This window comes from Rhipicephalus microplus, chromosome X, assembly GCF_043290135.1.
Source record: "Rhipicephalus microplus isolate Deutch F79 chromosome X, USDA_Rmic, whole genome shotgun sequence".
Lineage (NCBI taxonomy): Eukaryota > Metazoa > Arthropoda > Arachnida > Ixodida > Ixodidae > Rhipicephalus > Rhipicephalus microplus.
The window spans coordinates 80833942-80857129 of record NC_134710.1 but is presented as its reverse complement, the minus strand read 5'-3'; the positions used below and the strand labels follow the sequence as shown (position 1 = coordinate 80857129).

Sequence of the window (23188 nt, the reverse complement as noted above, 5' to 3'; positions counted from 1 at the left end):
CTTTTCTTCCTGATTTCGAGAGAATAAGCCATACACGCTCTGTGGATGAGAATTGGATTATATTTAGAGATAAGTTAGCCACTCTTGTCGAGAAATTTATCCCAAAAATAACGTTTACCGCAAACCGAAACAAGCCATGGTTTTCACGTACACTTCACAAGCTAAGAAACAAGAAAAAACGCCTCTTCCGATCAGCCAAACAGTCTAAACTTCTGTCCTTATGGGAAAAATATTACGCCGCGGAAGATGATTATCTTAGAACCATTCGAAACGCCAAGCACGTGTTCTTTCATGAAGAGCTGCCCAAAATGCTTGCAACCAGCCCTCGCAAATTCTGGGAGGTGATAAACCCTCAGGAGATGCGTACCACTAGTCTTTCAAATGCGCATGGCGATATAGTCGACAACAATGAATGCGCGAACCTTTTTAACGAGGCCTTTTTCTCTGTTTTTACGAATGAGAGTTCAGTTCCCGATTTTTCTTCACCTGCGCGCAGCACCGAGTCTATGCCCCCGATTGCATTTTCTACGGACGGCATCATTTCGATTATAGAAAAGATTAAGCTTTCTTCTTCTGCAGGTGTGGATGACATTAATTCAAAACTTCTCATAAATGTTAAACATGTGTGTGCCGCATACCTTACATTGTTATTTTCGCAGTCATTATCATCAAGCATTCTGCCAGCAGACTGGAAAGTAGGCAAGGTCGTTCCAGTCTACAAATCAGGTAACAGAGATTCTCCACTAAATTACCGTCCCATATCCTTAACAAGTATCCCCTGCAAAATCATGGAACATGTCATCTACTCCCATATCATCAACTTCTTGGACTCAATGCACTTTTTTCATCCTTCTCAACACGGGTTCCGAAGGGGTTATTCTTGTGAAACGCAGCTGGCCATTTTCATTCACGACTTACATTCTAACCTTGACTGCAACATTCAGACCGATGCTCTTTTCCTGGATTTCGCCAAAGCATTTGACACTGTCCCTCACAAACGCCTAATTCTTAAATTATCTCTGTTAAATCTAGATCCTAATGTACTTGCATGGATAACATCTTTCCTGACTAATCGTTCCCAATTTGTGTTTGTTAATAATCACTCATCTAACCGACTACCTGTAACCTCAGGTGTCCCGCAAGGGTCTGTCTTAGGGCCTCTACTCTTTTTAATTTACATTAACGACCTACCATTGCATGTATCATGTAACTTTCGTATGTTTGCCGATGACTGCGTAATCTACCGATCAGTAATCAACATTCATGACCAAACACTAATTCAGCATGATCTTAACAACATACAAACATGGTGTGATCGTTGGTTAATGAACTTAAATCCTAATAAATGTAAGCTCGTTTCTTTTTCTCGCCACCGTAACCCTTTTGAGTTTACCTATTCCATCACTAATGTTCCCATACAATCAGTTCAATCATTCAAATACCTCGGCATCACCTTGGCTCATGACCTGTCTTGGCGTCATCACACTACTAACATCATCTCGTCTGCTAATAAATCACTCGGGTTTCTCAGACGACACTTACGCCATACTCCGCCTCACGTCAAGACGCTTGCATACAAATCATTTATCAGGTCCAAACTCGAGTATGCATCTTCCATCTGGAGCCCTCATCAATCATACATCATAAGTGAACTCGAATCACTTCAAAATCGGGCTACCAGGTTCATTCATTCTGCATATTCATACGATATCAGCATCTCATCTCTAAAGGCGGAATCCGGTCTAGAAACCCTTGCTTCACGCCGACGGTGTGCCACCCTCTCTCTTTTTCATATGTTTTATTTCAGTTCACTGAATCATCCACCGTACATCACGCCCCCTCCGCACATATCCCATCGCACTGGTCATCCGTTACAAGTCGCATTACCACGTACCCGGACCACTGTATTCCAAGCCTCCTTTTTCGTAAGAGCAGCAAAAGACTGGAATGGCCTTCCTCACGCCACCTGTGCCATCACTAACCCATCTATGTTTGCAGAAGCCATTAAAAACACCGTTGTATAGTTCTCTTTTTTTTTTTTTTTTTTTTTTTTTTGTTATGCACCACCCCTTATGTAATACCCCTACAGGGGGTCTTTAAGGAAATAAAAGTGAAGTGAAGTGAAGTGAACTGAAATTAAGATATTGGGCACAGATATATTTCTTGAAGAAGTCATTCGAAATGGTGTGGCATAAAACCAGTTAAGGAGAAGAACTGAAACATTTTTTTTAAAGCCTAGAACAAGAAAACACCACCGACAGTCCAAAGCGGTGCAGCTGTTGTTTGGAGGGACTATTGGCTCTACAAGTGAAGTTATTGTCATTACGTCCAAGCAACAAAGGACTGCACCAACGAATGCACAAGGACGGTGCCAATTTTGTCACAAAATATGGCTATATCATTCATTCCCCACCATTTAGACTTTTTTAGCATAGCCAATTCATGCCTGAATAAATGTTCCAATCTATAAGAGCCAAATCGAAATTTTGCTCCCATTACTGACGATACTAATGGGCTACTATAGTTGCAATATAGGTTAGAGGTATTTTGGTGATAGGAGCACACTCGCACAAAATTGTTGGAGCAGGCTTGACCATATGTCAGTAGCAAACTACATTTTTCTCAATTTCACTTAAAAAGGACTTTGCTTCACGTACAGTACACTCTCAAGTAAACAGAAATATGTTATACACAATTGCTGCTAAATATGAAACTGACTATAATATGATTGGTTTCACACATGAGCACTGTAACCCTGCTCATCACACGGTAAACGGAACTCCTGATAAATGGAACATAATTTTTCGACGCCTTCAGGTTGAGTCTACTGTATATTTCTGCAGACGTGTACCCTAGGTCTGAAAATAAACAACCATCAGCTGGCATGTCACTGGCCTTATTGGTTCTCATTATATATAGCAGCAGAAGAAAAAAGTATGTGGCAGTGCTTCAAGCAGGCAAATTAATACTAATAGTATTTCATATAGGTATATTTTTTGATAGTTCATAACAAAAGAATGACTATAGTACTTCTATCTGTCCCAGTCATTAGCCACTCATCTATTCATGCTCACTACTAGCTTTTATTATCTACAAGCCTTGATATATCCACAATACAATCAGAATAGCCAGGAAAGATGGTTCAACATGTCCTCTGAAACCTTTGTTTTTTTTTATGTATATACACAGATGCTGTGACACTTGCACATAGATAGAGAAGGGTTGGACCCCTTGGACCCCTCTAAAACAAAATCTTGGCTACACCCCTGGTTGCTACATAGCGTACAGTTTGTCAAGATTGTGCTTGTAAGGCCACAGTAGCCTCAAGTAGCCATCTGCTCCACCTAGGCTCATTTTTTTCTCAGTCACATCAGACAGCCTAAGCTTATTTTACATAAACTTTGCAATGAGTGTTTGACAAGTCGAAAAACTTGCAAACAATAACTCTATAGTATGTTATTTTGTTTCAATCGGTGGAACAGTAAAAAGCATACCTTTAATTAGTAAAGCTATATACTTTGTAACTATACGATTTTACACGCAAATCAACTACTGTACAATGAATACCTGAACACAGTGAACTAAAACATTACCTAAGCCCTTTTCTAGGTTAATGAAGAAAGTCATATATGCTGGCGATTTGTGACAGCTGAAGACAGGCATTCTAATAACAATGTCACCGAGTAGCAGATGAACAGGTAATGAAAGTGACAACAATTGTGAACGATTGAATGAGAGCTCCTATAGAAACCAGGCTATCTAAGTAGGTTTGGAGTTCTAGTACTAGGTCCTGCTGGTAAATGCATAAGTGTACCATCTCTGGTAGGAGAAAAAGAAGCGCTGTATCTTAACCTTGCAGTCAATGATGTGTAATGGCTCATTTTGTGCGATTATCTCTTTTTTGTCACTTCTCTGCACATTTGGCTGCTTTTTTTTTTTTTTGTAGCAAATTCACTGGCACATGTCGGTGCATTTGTTTGGGCATACCGTGGATTCCTTGCAAGTTTACTGACAGAATTGGTCGATTAAAGTCCAGCGCTCTGTCATAAGTCTTTTCCGTTAAGATTTCTATGCTAGTAAGTCATCTCACAGCGAATGAGTCGGGACAGTGCTTTAATGACAAGTATAACACAGCCTGAAACATGTCCCAAAGCTGTATTTCACATTAGTTTTGTGTTCAGAGTGATTTTGAGTAACGGTGGAAAGAAACTTAAGTTATTCTTCAGCCTCTACTGATGTGTCAAACGGACTGCAGTACAAACCTGTGGTAGAGATTACATCAGCCAAAAACTCGTTCAGCGCTTCGCGCTCTTCATCATTCCCTTCCAGGTCAATGTCTTCCAAGTCAACTTGTGCGCCGTGCACAGCTTCAATTCCTGCATTAGACGTTGATGCATTTATACGTTAACACAAGTCATGTAGAAGTATGTACTACTGATAAAAAATTTTTTGTTGAAGCATTTCCATAACACTGTTTTAATAACAACATGATGGATTCACTATTCAATTTAATGCATGCTACACCTGATGACAGTACCTTTAATCTTAAAAAGAAGCCGTTTCTTCATGCAAGGTTGTATATGTAAGCACACGTGTTTTTGTGCGTGTGAAAGCGAGGCAAGGTAAGTTGCGAAATGCGAACAAAAGTGTCTCATTTAGATTACAGGCATGCCAGTTTTATAATTTGGTTAGCCATAATATCAGCGAAAAAACGTATGCTTGGTTTCTGCGTCGGACAATTAATTTTATTCATGTACATTATATTGTAGTTTGACTGCAGCATAACATTTATTTTTCATCACCATGCATACGATGGGCACTAATTATCCCACTCATAGTATTGCAACAGCAAAGCAACTATACTTCACTGTAAATCTGAGAATCGCCACATCTTTACAGCAGCTTTTGAAACAACATGCCGATAATTTTGAAATTTAGCATGATACTTTGCCTTGTCCTAATAGCATGTAGATAATTTCATTAACCCCACACAAAAAGTCATGATACAGCAAAACCTTGTAAATACATACCTGCCGTAGAACGCGTAATAACTATGCACTAACGATACAATTCGCAAGCACAAATCTGCATCTTCTGACGTGCGCCATGCCGCCAACAATAGAATAACTACAGTAGTACAGCAAATAGTGCCTATAGACACCATGCAGTCGGGTTTTCCCGATCTGAATGCAACGCCAAGACATAGCCTAGCAGATGAAAAAAGCAAAATTGAGACAGGATAAGTGAAAATAAAACGCGATGTGCACGTCTCGCACCCTGTATCACAGAGAGAATTGTGACCGGCAAACACGGGGGACGCATGCACACGTCTTTTTTTTCTGCATGCCCCTAACGGCCAGTGTCAGCGACTTTGAGACGGGGCAGTGTGAGCAACGCAGGTCCCTCTGGTCAGTGGACAGTGCCTATAGAGCCCACTACAAAGCTCTTTCTTTTTACCAAAGTGCAGGAAAAGTTCTGGCGCTCTCATACGACAGTCCGATAGCACGTAGTGACGATGCCAAGTAGCATTTCGACACAACGCAGCGGCACCCAGGGTGTGTTCACGGATACCCAACGACTGACACAGCAGCAGAAGGTACATAATCGACTGTCGGCAATACATGCGTACTGCGATCTCCATACTTAGCAAATATTAACTTTTTTTTTTACCACGTTACAGTTGCATGCAGCCAATCGTTTACTGGCTAGCTGCGTGCAACGCTTTGCCTGCTCGAAATTCACTGTGACTTAGCCACTTGCTGTACAATACGTCCACTTCAGCTCACAATGCACATATGCGACAAGTAGCCTGTTGGGTTAACGCGGCGATAACGAGCCTCCTGCGAACTATGCGCACTTCACGATGCTGTAACAATCCTGACGGAAGATGGAGCCACGTTCAGGCCGTTGCCTCATAAAGTGTGCAATATGATTACAACAGCACTATGCTTATTGTGCTGCACTCATGCGCTTGGCGCGATACCGTCAATACAGCGTATTTTCTCGATGTCCGCGACCTGCAACAGTCGACTCCGCATTAGCGAGCCGCTTTCACTTCTGCAAACGTGGTACGTGCAATATGATTATGGTCCCGCACAACAAGGCTGCATCCAATGCATTCAGGTAGTCTCCTATTAAAAGCGTGCAGTAGGCTTAAAGTGGCGCTACGCCACACGCGTGCCCCAGCGAATCGCTCGGTATACTTAGTGTGATAAAGCTTTTTGTTGATGATAAATGATCATACCAGCACGTTTGTCGGTGGTCGCCACCCACAACGTTCGTTCTCTCCAGATGATTACCCGCAAAGGAATCGCCGCAGGCGAGCGGAAGTCAGAATAATTGATCGGCCAATCTCCGCACTTTTAGAAACAACGAAAAATCGTTTGCAGCACGTTGCGGCATCGGAAATTCAGCAGTGCAGTAAAATTTTATGGCAGAAAAAGAGATCGCTGTGCGCAACTGGTATGCACTAACCGGTAGGCATAGGACGAACCACTACGGCTTAAGCGGTCACCGAATGCACTAATCTCTCTGTAACTAGGTCGGGGATTCATCGCAACTACGTTTTAACTGTTAGTACGTTGAAAGCGGGTATGTATTAACAAGGTTTGACTGTATTGTCATGAGGCACACCATAGTGAGATACTCCAGATAAATTTTGACCACTTGAGGATTATTTGACGTGCACCTGAGTGACATGAGTGTTCTGTTATTGCTCTCTCAGCGAATTGCAGCCACCATGGTTGGGAATCGATACCTGCGTCCTCAAGCTTAGCAGCACAACGTATTACCTGCTAAGTTACCATGGAAGATTACACCTGAAAACACAGTTTTTTTTTTTTTGTTCTTGTAACTGCAATTCACAAATGTGTACTCTTTTTCTGGTAGAAGCAATTTGAAAATTTAACATGCGCATATTCGTTTCTCACTCATTTTTAGCCTGCAAAGTCTTCTGAATGGTTCTTGTCATTGCAGTTCTGAAACAAGCTTCTATAAAAGTGCAAAATCATCGAAGAGTGCCACACTGGAAAAAATTTATTTAAAGACGTGAGAGCATGCAGTTTAATTCTCCATAAATGACCCTCCTGCACAGGTTAGCCCATCTCCTTCAGCTCAATTGTACTCAGAGGCAATTGATTCATGCATGCACTTCTTGCACTTCTGTTTTAATATCTGACCTGTCCAGCGCTCTGATCTATGCTTGTGAGATAGATGCCTTGATCGCTTGGCTTGCTGCTGATGGTTCTCTATCTTGGCTGCTCAATCGAATTGCAGCTCACTGAGCACTTAGTTGATGCTGCATACATTCTCAGAGAACTGCAATACCGGTACTAAAAGACGATTTAGCATTAGATTTAGACAATTTGTTCTAAGAAATGTGAATTCTTCCTTTGGTCATCTCTTCAACACTACAGCATGTAACTGTATTTGTGTTCGTATCCTTGAACGTTGTCAAAGGAGCTTTGGCTTTTTCTGCTTCTTACATAAAGCACTACCTCTTTTGCATAATATACCAATATTGGGTTCTTGGCACGGCTAGCTTGCAGGGCTCAACCAGGGATATGTACTAGTGACAATTAGACTGCAATCCAGCAATTAGAGTATCAATGTCAGTTTTTCAGACACTTCAGGCTACAGTCAACTACAAACATATCCTCTATAATGACAGGCGTCGGACCATGTGCTTCAGCAAGGACTGGTGGAAATACACTTTGAATTTACCATGTTAGGGTTATCTGTCTCAGTTTTTGTTTGTTTATTTCTTTCTTCTCTTTTTTCCGAATTTCTGCTCACCAATCATTTCTGAAGCAGGCAGCGTGATGAATGTCTGTGTTTTTGGCATTAAAATTTCAGTTGGCAGATGGGCTGCTCATTCTGTGTTTTTACTCTCTTTGTGTTTCACTTTTTGTTGCACCATCCTTTAATTATATCACCAAGATCAATAGCCAACTAGTCCGGCTACAAGCACTTGAAATTCTTTTCATTTTGCAACATCTTTGGACATGTTCTCAATAGTTATTTCTCCCTATAATTAATTCTTTTTTACATAATATGGTTGTTAGTGACTATGATCCCAATGTAAATGCACAGTCGAATTCTGCGTTTCCAGAAGCAACACAGGAATAGCAGGAGTACTCACAAGCACATTGATATAGTATGTAAGTGGTATAACAAAGCACAGATTGTAGTACTATGTATAGCATAAATGGAAGAACCCTTTAAACCAAACAATTGCTTTTGTGAAGTTTTTGGAAATCCAAAAACTTCACAAAACAAGGTTTTTGGAAATCCCCTTGTGTTAAGAATGTGTCTGAAGTATTTCAAATCATTAAATGTAAGCCAGTTTCGGCACATTAATTTTTAGCTTGTTTTTTCGTGGCAAAAGAAACACAGGGTGCTGTAGTAGTATCATTCCTTGTTAACAACATCACACAGACCACCACCACGGCCACCATTGTTCTTGCACAATATATTTTCACATTAACCACAACACGTAGCATTCATTGAAGAGATGCCAATGTTGTTGTATCACGAATGTATAGGGCAAGTACGCAATTTTGTGTACTAGTTTTGTGTACTAGTTTTGTGTACACCGTTTTGTATATTAGGCACACAAATGTGGACTGTGAATTTTAACTTGTAGAAAATAAAATGAAGGTGCTCATATAAACAACTGCATGTACTTACGGTGCAGTGTCCCTTGTTCTTTGTATGCTTCAAGATCTCTGCGAAACACTTCTCCAAAGGTCTCTTGCCTTTCCCGAAGCACTTCTCGCTCTTGTTCTTCCAGCTGTCGAAGCAGCGTTTGGTGGTCGTCCTCCAGTTTATCTAGACAACAGACCAAAAGGTAACATTTTTTTTTCAGCTACCTTTCTTTTCAGCAAGTGCAACATTTCGCCACAGGCGTGAACATGTGATACAGCTGGCAATCATGCTTTTGTTATTGATTGTTGATTGATATGTGGGGTCATCATCATCATCATCAGCCTGACTACGTCCACTGCAGGACAAAGGCCTCTCCCATGTTCCGCCAGTTAACCCGGTCCTGTGCTTGCTGCTGCCAATTTATACCCGCAAACTTCTTAATCTCATCTGCCCACCTAACCTTCTGTCTCCCCCTAACCCGCTTCCCTTCTCTGGGAATCCAGTTAGTTACCCTTAATGACCAGCGGTTATCCTGTCTATGCGCTACATGCCCGGCCCATATCCATTTCTTCTTCTTTATTTCAACTATGATATCCTTAACCCCCGTTTGTCCCCTAATCCACTCTGCTCTCTTCTTGTCTCTTAAGGTTACACCTACCATTTTTCTTTCCATTGCTCGCTGTGTCGTCCTCAATTTAAGCTGAACCCTCTTTGTAAGTCTCCAGGTTTCTGCTCCGTAGCTAACTACCGGCAAGATACAGCTGTTATATACCTTCCTCTTGAGGGACAGTGGCAATCTACCTGTCATAATTTGAGAGTGCTTGCCGAATGTGCTCCACCCCATTCTTATTCTTCAAGTTACTTCAATCTCGTGGTTAGGCTCAGCGGTTATTACCTGCCCTAAGTAGACATGGTCTTTTACAACTTCAAGTGCACTATTACCTATCTCGAAGAGCTGCTCCTTTCCGAGGTTGTTGTACATTACTTTCGTTTTCTGCAGATTAATTTTAAGACCCACCTTTCTGCTCTCCTTGTCTAACTCCGTAATCATGAGTTGCAATTCGTCCCCTGAGTTACTCAGCAATGCAATGTCATCGGCGAAGCGCAGGTTACTAAGGTATTCTCCATTAACTCTTATCCCTAACTGTTCCCATTCTAGGCTTCTGAAAACCTCCTGTAAGCATGCGGTAAATAGCATTGAGGAGATTGTGTCCCCCTGCCTTACACCCTTCTTGATTGGTATTCTGTTGCTTTCTTTATGAAGCACTATGGTAGCAGTTGATCCCCTGTAGATTTCTTCCAGAATGTTTATATATACTTCATCTACGCCCTGATTCCGCAGTGTCTGCATGACGGCTGATATTTCTACTGAATCAAACGCCTTCTCGTAATCTGTGAAGGCTATGTGTAGTGGTTGGTTATACTCTGAGCATTTCTCTATTACCTGATTGATAGTATGAATGTGGTCAATAGTTGAGTAGCCTGTTCGAAATCCTGCTTGTTCCTTTGGTTGATTGAATTCTAATGTTTTCTTTACTCTGTTAGCAATTACCTTTGTAAATAGCTTGTATACTACAGAGAGCAAGCTGATCGGCCTGTAATTCTTCAAGTCCTTGTCATCTTCTTTCTTATGTATTAAGATGATGTTAGCGTTCTTCCAAGACTCTGGTACCCTTCCCGTCAGGAGACACCTCGTAAACAGGGTGGCTAGTGGATATGTGGGGTATAACATCTCAAAACCACCATATGATTATGAGAGACACCGTACTGGAAGGCTCCGGAAATTTCGACCACCTGGGGTCCTTTGACGTGAACGTAAATCTAAGTACACAGGCCTCAAACATTTTCGCCTCCATCAAAAATGCAGATGCTTTTGTCAGTGTACTTCCAATAAAGCTTTCAGAATCTCACTCATTTTTTGCAATTCCTTTCACTGAGCACAACATTGTCATAGGCTGCAAAAAGTGCATTTCACATTGCTTCAATAAGACTTGAGCATGAAAGGGCATTACTTCAGGTACCTCGACCTACAACAGCATTCCAAAAGTTCTTACTGCGAGTAGCTACAAACAGGAGGAGGAGAAGGTGGGGAAGCCTTTCAAGATTTTATTTTCTTTTTCAATCTTCCAGTGTGTCAGAAATGTCCCCCACTGGCAGTAAAAATAGCTCAATAAGTGGTGCTTCACACTGATAAGATATTGTCACGTTAAAGAGACAGGAGACGTTTTTAAGGCGTCCTCACAAAAGTCCGAAGAGCGGTCGGCTCAGCGCAGCCAAAAACAGAACAAATGGCACGAGGGGAACTGCCACTTCGTCTGCCTCTTTTGCGCTGGCAGCTCAAGCGCGCGGCACTGCCCCTCCTCCCTGAAGAGCATCGCCTCGATGCTAAACGAAGCGTGTATCGTAAAAAAAAAAAAAAACATTGTCACAGTGTGTGGTACGGTTTTAACCGCACCACGTGCACAACCTCGGGTCGTAGCTGTCGGCGTCGGGGTGGTTGGCTTCCGTCCGGAAGGACTTCGTAATTGACGTCGCTCACTTGTCGTAGCACTTTGTACGGGCCAAAATACCGACTGAGAAGCTTCTCAGAGAGACCTTTGCAGCGCACAGGGGTCCAAACCAACACCTGGTCACCTGGTTTATAATCGACTTGTCTGTGGCAGCGGTTGTAGCGCTGTGCATCGACGCCTTGTTGTTTCTTGATGTTTACGCGGGCTAGTTGACGTGCTTCCTCGGCTCGTTGCACGAAACACTCAGCATCTTCGTCGAGATTCTCGATGTTGTCAATGTCGCATGGGAGCATTGCGTCCAACATCGTCTGAACGTCCCGACCGTATAGAAGACGAAACGGAGTGAATCGTGTGGTCTCTTGCGTAGCGGTATTATACGCGAATGTTACGTAAGGCAGTATTTCATCCCACGTCTTGTGCTGTACGTCTATGTACATAGACAGCATATCAGTCATCGTTTTGTTAAGCCGCTCGGTCAGTCCATTTGTCTGAGGGTGATACGCTGTTGTCTTGCGATGCGTGGAGTAACTTAACTGAAAAACTTGTTCAAGGAGCCTTGCTGTAAACGCTGTTCCTCGGTCTGTGATGACACAGGATGGAGCACCGTGGCGTAATACAATTCTCTCGATGAAAAACTGAGCAACTTCACAAGCCGTGCTTTTAGGAAGCGCCTTAGTTTCAGCATAGCGGGTTAGATAATCTGTAGCGACGATTATCCACTTGTTGCCGGAAGATGACAAGGGAAACGGACCCAGGAGGTCCATGCCGACTTGATCGAAGGATGTTCTGGGTGGCTCGATAGGGTGAAGTAATCCCGCAGGCTTAACAGATGGGGATTTTCGGCGCTGGCATTCGCGGCAGGCTTGAACGTACTGTTTAACGCAAGCGGCAAGTTTCGGCCAGTAGTAAGACTTTCGTACCCTAGCGATGGTTCGGGTGATGCCCAGATGGCCCGATGGAGGCTCGTTGTGGCAGGCAAATAGAATTTCCTCACGCAGCTCTGCGGGGACGACCAACAGGTAAGTTTTGTTGCTGGCGGCTGCGTTCTTCTTGTACAACACGCCCTGTCGTAAGCAGAAGGATGACAATCCGCGAGTTATATGCTGGGGCAGTGATACGTTGCGGCCCTCTAGATGTTCAATGATAGGTCGCAATTGAGCATCTGCTCGCTGCCGTAAAGCCAAGTCTGTTACGCTTACGGAGCCAAGGAAAGGGCAGTCCTCTTCGAAGCTCTGAGCGGCAGGCTCAACTGGCGCGCGTGACAACGTGTCCGCATCTTCGTGTGCACGACCGGACTTGTACACGATAGTGACGTCGTACTCCTGCAGACGTAGGCTCCACCTTGCCAGTCGTCCGGAGGGGTCTCTGAGGTTCGTAAGCCAGCACAGCGAGTGATGATCCGTCACTACTCTGAATGGACGGCCGTAAAGGTAAGGTCGAAACTTAGCAATTGCCCACACGACAGCAAGGCACTCCTTCTCCGTGGTACTGTAGTTTGACTCCGGGCGTGTTAGGGTTCGGCTTGCGTAGGCGATGACCTTTTCAATTCCCTCCTGCCGTTGGACGAGTACCGCGCCCAGACCGACGTTACTGGCGTCGGTATGAATTTCTGTTTCGGCTTCCTCGTCGAAATGTCCAAGAACAGGTGGTGATGCCAGGCGAAGCCGAAGCTCTGTGAATGCTGATTCTTGTTCAGCACTCCAAACGAACGGCGTATCGTCTCTAGTGAGTCTAGTTAATGGTTCGGCAATTTTCGAAAAATTGCCTATAAAGCGCCGGTAGTACGCGCATAGACCAAGAAACCGCCGCACACTTTTCTTATCGGCAGGAGTCGGGAAGGCTGCGACAGCGGCGGTTTTCTCAGGGTCAGGACGGACGCCTTCTGCACTTACGACATGTCCAAGGAACTTTAGTTCTTCGTAACCGAAATGGCATTTTTGCGGCTTTAACGTAAGGTTAGCCGTCCGAATCGCCTCAAGTACTTGTCGTAGTCGCTTCAGATGTTCGGAGAAGCTGGTTGAAAACACGACCACATCATCCAAGTACACAAGGCAGCTTTGCCATTTTAAGTCAGTCAACACAGTGTCCATCATGCGTTGGAAGGTAGCTGGCGCAGAGCAGAGTCCGAACGGTAGCACCCGAAATTCGTAGAGGCCATCCGGCGTGACAAAGGCGGTTTTTTCGCGGTCGCGCTCATCAACCTCAATTTGCCAGTAGCCACTCTTTAAATCCAGGGAAGAAAAATACTTCGCTCGTCGTAGTCGGTCAAGCGAGTCATCAATACGCGGCAGCGGATAAACATCCTTTTTTGTGACGTTGTTGAGCTTTCTGTAATCTACACAGAAGCGAAGCGTACCGTCCTTCTTCTTAACCAGAACGACCGGTGAGGACCAGGGACTGTTCGAAGGCTGGATAACGCCGTCGTCGATCATTTCTTTCACTTGCTGCTTGATAGCTGCGCGTTCTGTCGGCGAGACGCGGTATGGCTGTTGGTGAATAGGTCTTGCGTCGTCGTAAGTGATTATCCTGTGCTGTGTAATTGGCGTCTGACTCACTTTAGACGACTGAGCAAAGCACGCCCTGAATTCAAACAATAGCTCTCGCAAGGCCCTCTGGTTCTCTTCTGGCAGTGCACTGTTCATGTCAACATCTATTACGGTTTGTCCATTGCGGCTACTGTCTTCACAGGCAAAACACTCAATGACGTCCTCCAAGGCTTCAGCGTAAGCGACCGCAGTGCCCCGGAAAAGGTGACGATGCTCATTGGTGAAATTTGTAATCATGACCTCGGCTGTACCGTTCCGAATGTCAATGATGCCTCGTGCCACAGAAATTCCAAGCGCCAGCAGCAGGGAGACGTTGCACTCTGCCACTGTTTCACCGTCACTGGTTCCTTCGGAAGTCACCTGAATTAGGATACTTGCACGAGGTGGTATTGTGACACTGTCGTCGGAAACACGGAGGGCGGTTGTACGGCGGTTGGAGTCCCTTGACGTAGCGTTGACTGTCGAAAAGGAAATGCAGCGTCGCCGTAGGTCGATTACGGCGCCATATTCCCGAAGAAAATCGAGGCCGAGAATTAATTCGCGGGAGCAGTCACGTAGCACGATGGAGCTGACCAAAAACGTGCAGCCTCGTATTTGTAGCCTGGACGTGCACAAACCAACCGGCGTTACAACATGTCCGCCAGCTGTACGTACATGCGATCCTGTCCAAGGCATTATCACTTTCTTCAAGGTACGTGCCAATTGTCCGCTAATAATCGAGTAGTCAGCACCAGCGTCTATTAAGGCAGTTAAATTGCGACCGTCGAGCAGCACAGGTATGTCCATTGAAAAGTCGCTCAGCTGGGATACAGGCGCCGGCGTAGTCGAATTTCCGTTGGTCCGATGTCGCGTCGATTGGAGGGCGAGGTCTTCATCACGTCGAGAATCAGCGGCCTCGCCTCGAAAGGTCGCTGGCGTTAGTTTTCCAGGCGAGGGCTCGGAGACCGTCCTTGCGGCCTTCGATTTCCGTTGCCTGAATAAGATGACGACCGCGGTGACGGTGAGCGCGACTGACGCCTGAGTGGGACGTTCTGCCGAGCGATAAAATCTTCAATTTCTGGTGGTCTCTGTCCAAACCGGGGGCGGGGTGAATTGGCAGGAAAACCCTGCAGCCCAAGTCGGCGGTACTGGCAGTCTCGGTAGAGGTGACCCGCTTCACCGCAGTGGTAGCAAAGCGGTCGTCGGTCGGGCATGCGCCATATGTCGGATTTACGCATGACGGGTCGAGTGTCTGCAAAATAAGGGACCACCTGTGCGGACTGCAGTGTGGCGTACGGGGTTGCGGCTGGTAGTGGGACTGGTGCAGGTGCGTTGTGTTCGAACGTGTCGGTATAAGTGGTGCGCTGGAAACCACTCACTGGGGATGGTGTCGTGGACGACGGAACGGTGCGTCTCAATACGTCTGCGTAGGTCACCCCTAGAGGTTCACTTGAAGTTGCGAACGCCTGAAGTGGTGCAGCAACCTGCGTTGGTGTCTCGCGGCGAGGTGTGCCGAGCGCATGCTGAACTTCGTCACGTATGATGGTGGCGATGCAATTCGTGGAAGGCTGCTGCTGCGCCTGGTTCAGCTGTTGCAGCTGTTGTAGCTCGTCGCGAACAACCGAACGTATCAGCTCGCGAAGCGCTCCCACGTCGGTCGGGAACGAGCCTAGCCCGGTGGTATAGGTAGCATTCACTTGCCGATCGTACTGGTTCCGCTGCTGCAGCGCCTTTTCCATGGCGACGGCTTCAGTGAGGAACTCCGCGACCGTTCTAGGCGGACTACGAATGAGTCCAGCGAAGAGCTGCTCTTTCACACCTCGCATCAAGTGTCGCAGCTTCTTGTCTTCCGGCATGGTTGGATCGGCGCGAGTGAACAGATGAACCATATCCTCCACGTATGTAGCCACACCTTCATTAGGCATCTGCATGCGGGACTGGAGGGCCCTTTCAGCGCGCTCTCGACGATCGAGACTCGAGTACGTTTCGCGGAGCCTGTGACAGAACTCATGCCACGACGTTAGGAGGCCCTTGCGGTTCTGGAACCATGTGCGAGCACCATCCAGAAGACTAAAGTACACATTCTTGAGCTTCGCTACTTCGTCCCACCCGTTGAAATCCGCTACGTACTCGTACTCAGCCAGCCAATCTTCCACATCTTCATAGAGGCCACCACGAAAGGGACTCGGAACACGTGGTTTTTGTAGCGTGTAATGAGTGGGTGCAGCTGCGGGTGCAGCGGTTGGAGCAGCGGCGGCTCCAGCGGTAGGGGAAGCGGTGACAGCAACAGTATTCTCCATACCAGTCGACGTACTTGTACTGTGAGGCACAAACTCGGGGGACAGTCCTCGAATCCTCCGACTGAAACGGTGTACCGGCGTAAGCTCTGGGTTTTGGGTCACGTTCCGGCTGCTAGAAGGAGTCTGTTGCATAGGGGAGGTTACCCCGCACCTCCACCATTAAAATGTCACGTTAAAGAGACAGGAGACGTTTTTAAGGCGTCCTCACAAAAGTCCGAAGAGCGGTCGGCTCAGCGCAGCCAAAAACAGAACAAATGGCACGAGGGGAACTGCCACTTCGTCTGCCTCTTTTGCGCTGGCAGCTCAAGCGCGCGGCAATATTTATGAAGGTTGATTCCTGAATTTTATAGTTTACAACATCTCTGTTTAGGTTGCTTTGCTGTTAGCTTTCACAGCACCTGTCTGCAAATGTATTATGTAGCATTATGAAAGCCACAGCATGCTGTAGTGATACATGCGCATACACCCACAATCATGTCTACTGGTAAATAGACTGACTAATTGATAAGGTTTGATGTTTAATGATAAGGTATAATGTAAGCAATATTCAGTAGCTCTGGATAAATTTTCGACACCTGGAGTTATTTTAGAGCTGCATAAACAGCGCAATTTCGGGTGCAAAGTGAGCCTGAGTATCGAAGTGTGAGTGCGAATAAAATATTTCTTGAATATTTTTCCAATACTTTGAAGCAACATTACAGAAAGAAAAGTTGGAGAGGATTCCATAAGCATATTTTTATGCGGTATCAACATAAAAGTGTTTCTTTTCACTAGATTGATGAAGAGCTGGCAAGGTGGTGTTTCATAGTTGTCTCATCAAGAATAAGGCGATGTCGAGGCCGAATTATATTGATGTACATGATTTGGTGCAACCAAAATGTTGCCGACAACTCTTTAAATGTGGATTTCCTCAGCCTATCCTCCTGTTTAAACATTTGTGGAAGCCCAACTGATGTGGTGGACAATGGTGTGCTCCCTTCAAACCTGGAGTTCTAAATCTGCCTCGTAGACATCAATATATATGAACATCTCATATTTTAAATGCTAAAAATCTTTGCACCCAATTTATCACACTACCCACCCAAATTTCAGGTTTAAAACAGCATTTATTGAGCCCCCACTTCTGTCACATCTATCATCTAAATGAGTTAATACATTAGCGACCATAGTGGAGCCTAAGAGGCAGTTTCGTTGTAATACGCGAGTATAATAAGGTGAAGCATATTACAAAATCTGAAGGGGCCACTTTTAACCAGGTGTTGACTGTACTTGTCATTGGGAAGTTCGAATTGTAAAATTACAGAGCGACTCGAATTGAATAGCAAACACTATACGAAAAATATTTGAAATATTTAATATTCACATACTTTTTTTCATTATGCACCTTGCATTTATGCATGAGCATTCTTACGAACCTTTTTCATTCATCCCTATGCAGTTGCCACAGGTCGAAACGACTTCATTCTCAGTAACAGAATACCATATGCACATCAAGTTGCCAGCAAGTAGACTAAGCTAATTACTCTTCTGACTACTGGCCATGAGATGAGGCTTCAGGAGGCAGCACCATCAGTGTGTTAGGCTGCAAGGGTGCTCGGTGACACTATACCAATGTACTCAGCAATGCTTTGCTGTGGGCAGTTTGAGCTGATCGCCACTTAATAAGGTATATTGACTGCAGTCAACTGATAATACACAAGTCTTTCAATGCCATATTACAGCACAAAGCATGCATAACATTTCTATTACACATGAAAGGCATTAAATTTACCTTTCAGTGAAGTACTGAAACTAGTATGACTTTTCTATTTAGCACCTTTGCCTTGTGTTCTCCCTACTATGCATTAACTCGTTTGTGGCATCGCCGAAATTGTGGAATCATCAATAAATGGCAAAAGCAAATGGCAAAGGCATTACATCCACAGATTGATGTTTAACATTTATTTTGTTCAGTGTGACGCAAACTGCACTTTGTGATGTGCTTGAAACATAAAACGGCAACTACATTGAAATAACTGTGGCAGAAGGACAGAGGAAAGATCAAGTACTCTTCTCTCTATACGTACACTCACTGATTTTGTAGCAGTGCAAATGCTGTATTGAAAAGCCTGTTGATTCTCTAAATCATCATAAGAATGCACACAAGCATTCCACATTCTACTAGCACAATGAAACAAACAACATGGTCATAGAATATTCATGACATATGTGCACATGTTAACATGCAGTGGCTAACACGTGACACAAGTAGCAATCCACATTAGCATGATACAGACAGAGTTGCTGCCTTGATTCAGAATTACCTGGCTATTAGGCATCAATTTCTGGTGATTTTTGTTGCAGTGCTCTGCCAACCACTTCAAAATGCAATAAGGTTTTCGCATGACCACAGCTGTATTTTAACATTAATGCCTGTATTTTCTTTCATGCACAAGTGCTGCAATAAAGGCAGTTAAGAGACCTGCTTTTGATCTGGCAGAAGATCTATTTGCTACTTTTGTCTTGCAGAGCTGAAGCCAGACAGGAGTAACAATCACACTAATTTCTCCGAAATCCTAACATATGAGCACTCATTTCAAGATACCTGCCCACAAAATACACAAGAAACATTAGTGTTTCAGTTAACAGCTCCATGAAGGCATTTCTTCTGCAATGTGGGCCTAAGCAAACTTTATGGAAAGTTTGTAGGACAGTAAACATGAAACTACTCATGGCTTACATAGAATAGAAAAGGAGCAACAGGGCGGTCAACCTGGGTAAATGCCTATTAGATGACCCTCCGATTGAGGAAAGGGTTGAAGAGATGAAGAGAAAGACAACAAAGTTGCAAAAAAATAGAGGCTGTCTACTGTGCTGTACCTGATGACTATTTCGCTCCAAATAACAAAAACAGTTGACTCTGCTGGACCCCTCAACACTTCAGTTTGCTGCCTTTCACCTAGAGGACAATAGTAATGCATACACTTGGCCCTTCCAGTAAAATGTTGCCCAGAGTTTTAACAGCAAAACTGTTCTTAATGAAAGGTTTCTACGCACGATAATGGTGCAGCACTGGTCGCATGACCTTGCTGTGTGGCAAGAGTGGGAATTGATAAGAAGGGAAAGGACTTCGCAGTGCCAAGATGGGTGAGGGTGAGGCCCGGACAGGGTGAACAAATGAGAGGTGTGCGAAGAGGAGGAGTTTCAAGGCTCAGCAGAGAGGGTGAACCAGTGAGAGGTGCACGAAAGGTGGGTGAGGGTGAGCCTGGCAAAGAAGGGCATCGGGTTCGCTGTTTTTAGACGATGTTCGCAAAATAAAGCTGGCCGCATTTGTTTTCTTTTAATATAATCTTGATGGTTTTTGCAATGCAGCATTGCTGCACCCACAAGCTTCCAAATCGCCGTTATTAACTATTCAATTGAGAATAAAGTAAATAAGTAGTCTTGAATACCGCTCAAACGTATGGGCAACATAGAATGATTTTAGTAAGTCTGGCTTTTGTAAGCTGGGCGAACAGCAGAGTAAGCAGCAAATAATAGCCCAGGCAACCGAAGTGCTGGTTTGTGAAATCAAACATACTCCACTAGGCTGTGGAATTTGTTAGATTGTATTAGAAAGCTCAATGCAAATAGCAATTCAAGCTTTGTATGGTCACCTACTGTATCTGTTCTAGTGAATGGGATTTCAACATAGTACACACCACTAAAATCCTCGATCTTCATGACCATTTCCAACTACGTTGCAGTGACTTAGCAGCCAGAGAAAAATCTGTGTCCTGACAATGAATTTCCATTAGGTCTGCTACAGGCTCATGCGATCCACAACTTAGTGCTCAAAGTAAGCTCTGTGTGGTCGCATTAGAGTCAAAGAAGAGAGGCCATGGGTAAGAAGCAGAGCTTCTCGATCAATCAACTGAAGTGGAACATGCCATCGACTTGAAATGTGTGTTTTGAACATAATTACAGAGTGACAGCATACCACAGAAACTTGCACACAACCTTTCTCTTACTAAGCAGAAAAAATGCAGAATAAGTATGTGGGCACTGAGTGAAATCTGCATAATTAAACGATTGAAAGTAATGTCAGGTGAACTGTCCTCTTAACAAGCTTAAAATAAGAAACAGACGGCATTATAAATGCTATTCCTTCAATTTAAAAAACGATAGCACGGGTAAATGAGAGAACGCTCTGTCCTGTTGTCATTCTTCTCTCATTTACCCGCACTGTTTTTTCATGATGAATCCATACCCACAAGCTCAAGCTCTTACCATTTTAAATTATATTTCTTCAAATGTACAATGAAACTAAAATATTGACAATTTCAGCATCTGTGGCAGTAGCATATGCATCACTATTCATGCACAACTTTACTACATTCTTGAACACTTTGTAGAACCACGGCTGTTATAACTGGCAATGCAAGGGTCCGACCTGCAAGAGAAAGTCGTCGGCAAGCCCTCCTAAGGAGGTACGCGTCCTGCAGAAATGTGAGAGGTGTCCGTGTGCACTGCATGAAACGAGCATCAACGTCGCTGGAACACGTTTGACAAGGAGCGCGTGCACAAACCGAGCACATAAGCGCGTCGCATGTGCGCTCGTAGCTTTTTCTCTTACCTTCACCTGGCCCTGTCGTCTCTGATCTAAAGGGGTGCCTTGTTTGATCACACCAGTAAATATGTAAATAAAACCTGTGTTCTTCTAAGCAAGAGTTCTTTCTGCTCCGGTGCCTGAGTGAAAGCTTGTGCCCCGCTCTTTGGTCGCATCGTTTGGTGGCAGCGGTGGGATCCAGTTGGATTCGGTAGTGTTCTTTCCTGGTATCGATGCTGGTGAGTGCTCACTTTCTGTAGAGAATCTCCCACATGTTTTGGATAGATGGTGAGGACTATCCAATAGGGTAGATTGGTACTGATTTGTGAAGGCAGTGTTTATTAGAGGTACCTTAACAGCAGTTAGAGCCACAGAAGTCTTCACTGGTGACCATGGATTTGAACAGGTTGAGGAAACCAGACTTAGTGCCTTTGTGCGAGGAGCTGGGTATTGACGTGATGATGATACATAGAAAGCCGCATTTGGTACAGGCAGTTAAGGATTCTAGCGCTGATGAGGAGAGGCTTTGTTATAGTTGGGATATCTCATACAGGCCAGGTGTAAGGAAGCCGTAGAATAAGATCGGCACGCGTTTGAGAGATACCACCAGACGTAAAAAGGAAGCTGCAGCTCATGAAAGGGAAATTGAAGACTGAGGCTTGAGCTTTGGATTGTCCTGGCGAAACGTGCCGATGGTCAGGGTACAGTAAATCCAGAGATTCATGATAGACCAGGCACGATAAACATGGAACGCACGGTGGAGCAAGCTGTTAAGTGCAGTGTTCTTTGCCAGTCAGAGATGACAGGTGTCCCAAGCATGGCAGAATGCCAAGATGACTCAGTCGTGAAGGAAGCGTTTTCTCAGCTTGGGGCAGATAATATTTCCTTGACCAAACAGGAGAAGAGCTTAGGGGCACTCACCAAACAAAAAGTGTACAGTAGGAGGGGCTTTTGTCAATATATGCTGTGGTGGATAGGCAGAATAGCCAAATATAGATTGCGAGTTCTATGGAATACAGTGATAAATCTGCAGAAAGTTACGTAGCAGGTGATAAGAATTTGCCAGAGCACAGCCTTTTAAGTGGCGTGAGGGCCGACCCATTTTCAGTGGTGTCTCTGGTTGCATCGGGTACTTCCTCAAAGATCATGATTTGATTGATTGATATGTGGGGTTTAACGTCCCAAAACCAACTTATGATTATGAGAGACGTCGTAGTGGAGGGCTCCGGAAATTTTGGCCACCTGGGGTTCTTTAACGTGCACCCAAATATGAGCACACGGGCCTACAGCATTTCCGCCTTTATCGGAAGTGTAGCCGCCACAGCCGGGATTTGATCCCGCGACCTGTGGGTCAGCAGCCGAGTAACTTAGCCACTAGTCCAGCTACACCTACTGGCCCCACAGCTGAGCAAGGAGCGCACAATGAACCAGACTGTGGACTGCGGCCTTTCTGCTGGGCTTCATGCCATGGTCGAGCAGGGAACTGCCAGGCAGCAGTGACCGGGCCACGGCAGCTGTAGAGCTGCATGTTGGAACCCAGCGGGCGTTGGTGTGCTGTGGATTGTGGCAATGCCAAAATGGGCTTGTTGTGCTGTGTATGTGTTGCAGTCGACAACTGGTGAGACGCGTACAGACAATGTCTAAGGGTCCCACGTACAAGGGCCACTTCAGGGAGCAGCAGTACATCAGCCCTTACGTAACCTCTTCAAGCGGCAGATGGTCTGTTATGAGTGGCAATGCATGGATCCAGCCTGCTAGAGACGCTCATCGGGGTACCATCCAAATGTGGTCTGCGTTCAGCAGAAACGCAAGGGGCATTCATATGCACTGCAGGGAACATGCATCGGCGTCGCTGAGACAAGCAGTAGGTATTTGACAAGAAGCATGTGCATGGACCAGGGGATATAAAAGGAGCATTGCATGTGTGCTGGGAGCTCTCTCTCTGGCCTTCGCTGGCCCTCTCCTGTGCCATGTAATGACGTGTCTGCTCGCCTAGTTTCTCAGACTTGTAATTATGTATATAAATCGTGGGCTTTTGTTAGCAAGAAGCCTCGCAAGAGTTCTCCTTCCCGGTGCATGGGTGGCCACTTGTGTCCCACTCTTCAATCACATCAGCAGTTAAACCGCAATCCTAATAATCGCAAAGCCTCTCCTCATCTGCACCAGAATCCTTAATCGCCTGTATCAAATGCGGCTTCCTATGTATCATCGCCACGTCAATACCCGGCTCCTCGCACAAAAGCACTAAATCCGGTTTCCTCCACCTGTTCAAATCCATGGTCACCCAGTGCAGACTTCCGTGGCTCTAACTGCTGTGAAGGTACTTCTAATAAACACTGCCTTCACAAAGCAGTACGAATCTACCCCATTGGATAGACATCACCATCTATCTAAAATACTTAGTAGAATCTCTACGGAAAGTGAGCACACAGACACCTCTTGCGTTCCAGCAGGACGCGGACCACATTTCAACAGTACGTTGATGAGCGTCATTTGGAGGCCATGTCCTTGCTCTGCCGGTTATAACAGCCAATCCGCCACCTTTTGGATTGTTCGGTCACATCAGGGGTGAGACACGCTTGCGTGTTTGCCAGCAACAGACGCGGAGGATTATAACGAAGTGAAGGCTGTGCTTCTAAA

At 45.0% G+C, this 23188-nt stretch overlaps 1 protein-coding gene across 1 annotated transcript in view; it reads right to left on the bottom strand.

Moving 5' to 3' along the window:
- Dysb (dystrobrevin binding protein dysbindin) overlaps positions 1-23188 on the bottom strand; it is a 51017-nt gene that overhangs the window by 15417 nt on the left and 12412 nt on the right. Inside the window, exons 7-8 of the mRNA XM_037427313.2 lie at positions 8689-8829; positions 4263-4376 (exon numbers count right to left, since the gene is read on the bottom strand). Coding sequence (XP_037283210.1) covers positions 4263-4376; positions 8689-8829 — 255 coding nt within the window. The remainder of the gene's footprint in view (positions 1-4262; positions 4377-8688; positions 8830-23188) is intronic.